Source organism: Echinops telfairi, unplaced genomic scaffold (genome assembly GCF_000313985.2).
Source record: "Echinops telfairi isolate 266 unplaced genomic scaffold, ASM31398v2 ScPeMD7_7420;HRSCAF=8458, whole genome shotgun sequence".
Lineage (NCBI taxonomy): Eukaryota > Metazoa > Chordata > Mammalia > Afrosoricida > Tenrecidae > Echinops > Echinops telfairi.
In genome coordinates, this window is record NW_022111320.1 from 52623446 (window position 1) to 52626852 (window position 3407).

Below are 3407 nucleotides of genomic sequence, written 5' to 3' on the forward strand. Positions count from 1 at the left end.
AGGACCCTGCATCAGCTCCCCCATCCCCATTCCTGTACCTCTGTGTCCTGCTCCTCCCACCCCACCCCACCCCCCAGCCACTTCCACAGGTAGCACCCAGTGTCCTGGAATGACTAGGGTGATGGGCTGAGGCTGTGCTGGGAGCAGGCCCTGACCACCAGCAGAGAGGGAGAGCTTGGTGCTTGTGGCATTGCCAGTGTGGGCGGGGCTCCCCCGGCTGACCCAGCCAGGCCGCAGCTGCTGGCTGAGCCTCGCAGTTCTCCCACTCCTGCCCCCCGCCCTCGTGGGAGGGCGCAGCAAGCCCCCTCTGTGGGCCAGGACCATGGACCAGCTGACTTGCTGGGCATGGCTGTGCCTCCTGGGTCTTGCAGGGGAAGGGCAGGCGTGGGCCTCCTGGGCAGTGTTTTTGTGTAGCTGTCCTTGAACAAGCTGCTCTCTGAGCCTGAAATGGGAGGGAGGGGCCACATTACTGGGGCTTCTTTGTTCTAGCCTGCACCCTTCTCCTCGGGGCTGACCGGCCCTTAATGGACCGGGTGGGGGTGGATGCAGTGGCTTTGTGAGAGTGCAGGCGGCTAAGGCCAATTCAGGATGAGAAGAGGAGTGCACAGCAGGCGCCTGCCCTCCCCGCCTCGCCCTCTCCTCCCCAGGCAGGGCAGAGGGCAGAGGGCAGCTGGAAGGAGCCTCCTGAGCCAGGGGCAGCTGTATTATTCATGAGCGGCTGACCCGGTGGGAGAGCCTCTGCCCTCTCCTGGAAGAGGGGCGGTGGCCTAGCTCCACTGACCTGTGTTCTCTCTGGCTGCAGGAGCTGACACAAGTGACACAAGTTCTGTAAGCCTGGAGGTGGGGCCCGGCAGCCGGGAGACTTCAGCCACCACACTGTCCCCCGGGGCAGGTAGCCGCAGCTGGGACGACGGTGACACCCGCAGCGAGCACAGTTACAGCGAGTCGGGCGCCAGCGGCTCGTCCTTTGAGGAGCTGGACCTGGAGGGCGAGGGCCCCCTGGGGGAGCCACACCTGGGTTCAGAGACAGAGCCTGCAGGGGCTGACAAGTGGCCCCGGGAGCCCAGTACCCCTGAGAAGGGTGAGGAGTAACCCCACGCCACACCCTCCGGGGTGCAGCTGCTAAGGAACTGGGCAGTGACCCTCCAGCCCTCTTCTCCCTCCACCTCCTGGGCCTGGGTCTGGTACGGCCTGCCTCTCCCTGCCCCAGGCCTCTAGTTAAGCCTTCTCCTGACTGCCCCCTCGGCTTCCAGGGCCAGAGGAGCCAGGGACTGTTCTTGCACCAGCCCCCAGGGCACTGCCCCGTGGTCTTTTCAGACCCACAAGGAACTTCCAGGACCCAGAATAAAGCAATGCTTTTCTTGTTTCACCTGCATCTGTGTTGTGCGTGTGTCCAACTTGGGAGCGGGGAGCCCTGCGGGTGGCAGCAGGGAGGCAGGGGGCTCCTCGAGTACAAAGGGAGGGGGGCACGTGGCCAGGTCGGGGGAAGGTCCCCGAGCACGGGCTGCCCTGGGGCTCACACATGGGGAGGAGTGTGCGGCCTGCCTATGTGTCTGGGGAGTGTGCCGGTGCTCACCGGCTCGCCGCCACCGCCACCGCCAGCAGGTGAGGACGGCCTGCTGGGCCTGTCTGTCGGCTGTGCTCAAGCGTGTGTGAGACACACGCATTTGCCGCCTGTAACGTGCGTGTGACCACCTTGGTGTGGCTGTCTTCTGGCGGGGAGGCTGTGCCTGAGTGGACAGCCGGATAGGATTGTGCTATTTGGGGGTGGCTGTGTGGCCATGTGTTGATGTGTGTCTGACTGCTTTGTGGGGTGTGTGCGTGTGTGTGTGTGTGTGTCTGTGTACGGCTGTGTATGGGAGGAGGCTGGCGAGTGTCCTTTGTGTGCTAGGCTCGGCAAGTGGCAGCTGTGATGGGTGTGTGTGTAACCCAGGTCTGCGCTGCAGCCCACCTGCTGGACTGGGCGCCATCACTGCTGCTTGGGCATGGGTGTGTGGCTGGGATTCCTGGGTGGCTCTTCTCACCTTAGCACCCCACCTGCTGTCAACCCCCCTGTGGCTGGGGCTCGGCCTATCACTCACCTGCCCCAGGGAGCTTCGCCCTGCACCATCCCGGGAGCAGCGGCCAGCCAGAGCTGAAAGACAGCGTCTGCCTCCCCAGCCTGTCTGACAGCTCTGAACCGTCGCCCCACTGCCACCTCGGCTCCCATTAGCGGTCGGCCTGCTGTGTGTTTGGGTTTGATGTAACCGTTTGTCTGGAAGCTGTTCTTTCCAGAGCCCTGGGGCCTTGGGTTTCTGTGTCCAGCGAGGAAGCCTGTCTTCAGTGACCAGCTCCCCTGACTGCCACAGGCACACGGGGGTGGGAGTGGGGGTTGCTCATTAACGCACATCTGAGCCAGCCTGGGTGCGACTGACACCTGTGGAAGGGAGGGCGGTGCCACCTCACTGTCGGGCTGCTGTGCCCCGTGTGTGTGTGTGTGTGTGTGTGTACATCATGTGCTGGGGCCAGATGGCACAGTCTTGGGGCACGGGGTCTAGGCAGGGAGTGCCCTTCCCCAGCCCCTCAGCACAGCCGGGCACTACAGCTGGAGTAACCACCATCCTACCCAGGGGTGTCCTTCCGGGTCCCAGTGTAGGAGGGCAGTTGGGAGCCTTCTCAAAGCTGCCCTCCCCCTGCTCAGCCTCCAGCTCCTGTGTCCTCCCACATGGCAACTAGTTTCAGGACCCTGTCCCTAGTGCCCTCCCCTCTCAGGTCCCCCTGCCCATCCCACTCCGGCCCTCAAGGTTGACCCTGCTTAGTCCCTGGACTGCCACTCTGCTTGTCCCCACCACAGTATGGCTTGGCTTCTTTGTGCTGTGGACATGAATACCCTTTGAACAAGAGACGGGTTGAGGGACTGTGGGGTGGGGGAGGGTAGCAGCTTTAAAGGTCATCTGCTGGAAGGAAGGGGAGATCTCACCCTCTGCCGAGCCCCATCCCCTACCTGGTGCTCTTAGTGGGGTTTGGAGCAGAAGGGTCTCTAGCCCGGAGCCAGCATGTGGAGACAAGCACCATTGCTGGGTTGGAAGGATGGATGTGCTTCCGGGCGCCAGAATTGTGGTCTCAGGCCAAGCCCTCCCCTGTCTCCCCTACCCCCGAGCCCCCTCGAACTACCCCGCTGGCAGCCCTCTACCCCAGGACCAGCCCCTCTGCTCTCGCAGACAGGGACCCAAAGCATGGCGCGCACCTTTCGGGGCGCAGTGGTCCTGACCCAGGCGCCCGCCTAGCGGGGGCACACAGACCGCGGGGTGTAGCGGGCTGCTAGTGGACACCAGCTCCAGCCCGAGAGAGAATGCCCGAGCTTTCAGCACCGCGCGGCGGACAGCTCCGGGCCCGCGGCCGAGCGCGGCCCGGCTGCGCGCGGGGCG

At 64.2% G+C, this 3407-nt stretch overlaps 1 protein-coding gene across 2 annotated transcripts in view; it reads left to right on the top strand.

Annotated features, from left to right (window-relative positions):
- The window catches only part of TEX264 (testis expressed 264, ER-phagy receptor), a 27018-nt gene extending 25649 nt beyond the window's left edge, over positions 1–1369 (top strand). For both annotated transcript variants that reach the window (XM_045297575.1, XM_004715191.2), the window contains one exon: positions 803–1369. In XM_045297575.1, the coding sequence (XP_045153510.1) occupies positions 803–1092 (290 nt within the window). In that variant the 3' untranslated portion in view covers positions 1093–1369. The remainder of the gene's footprint in view (positions 1–802) is intronic.
- Positions 1370–3407: the final 2038 nt, after the last annotated feature.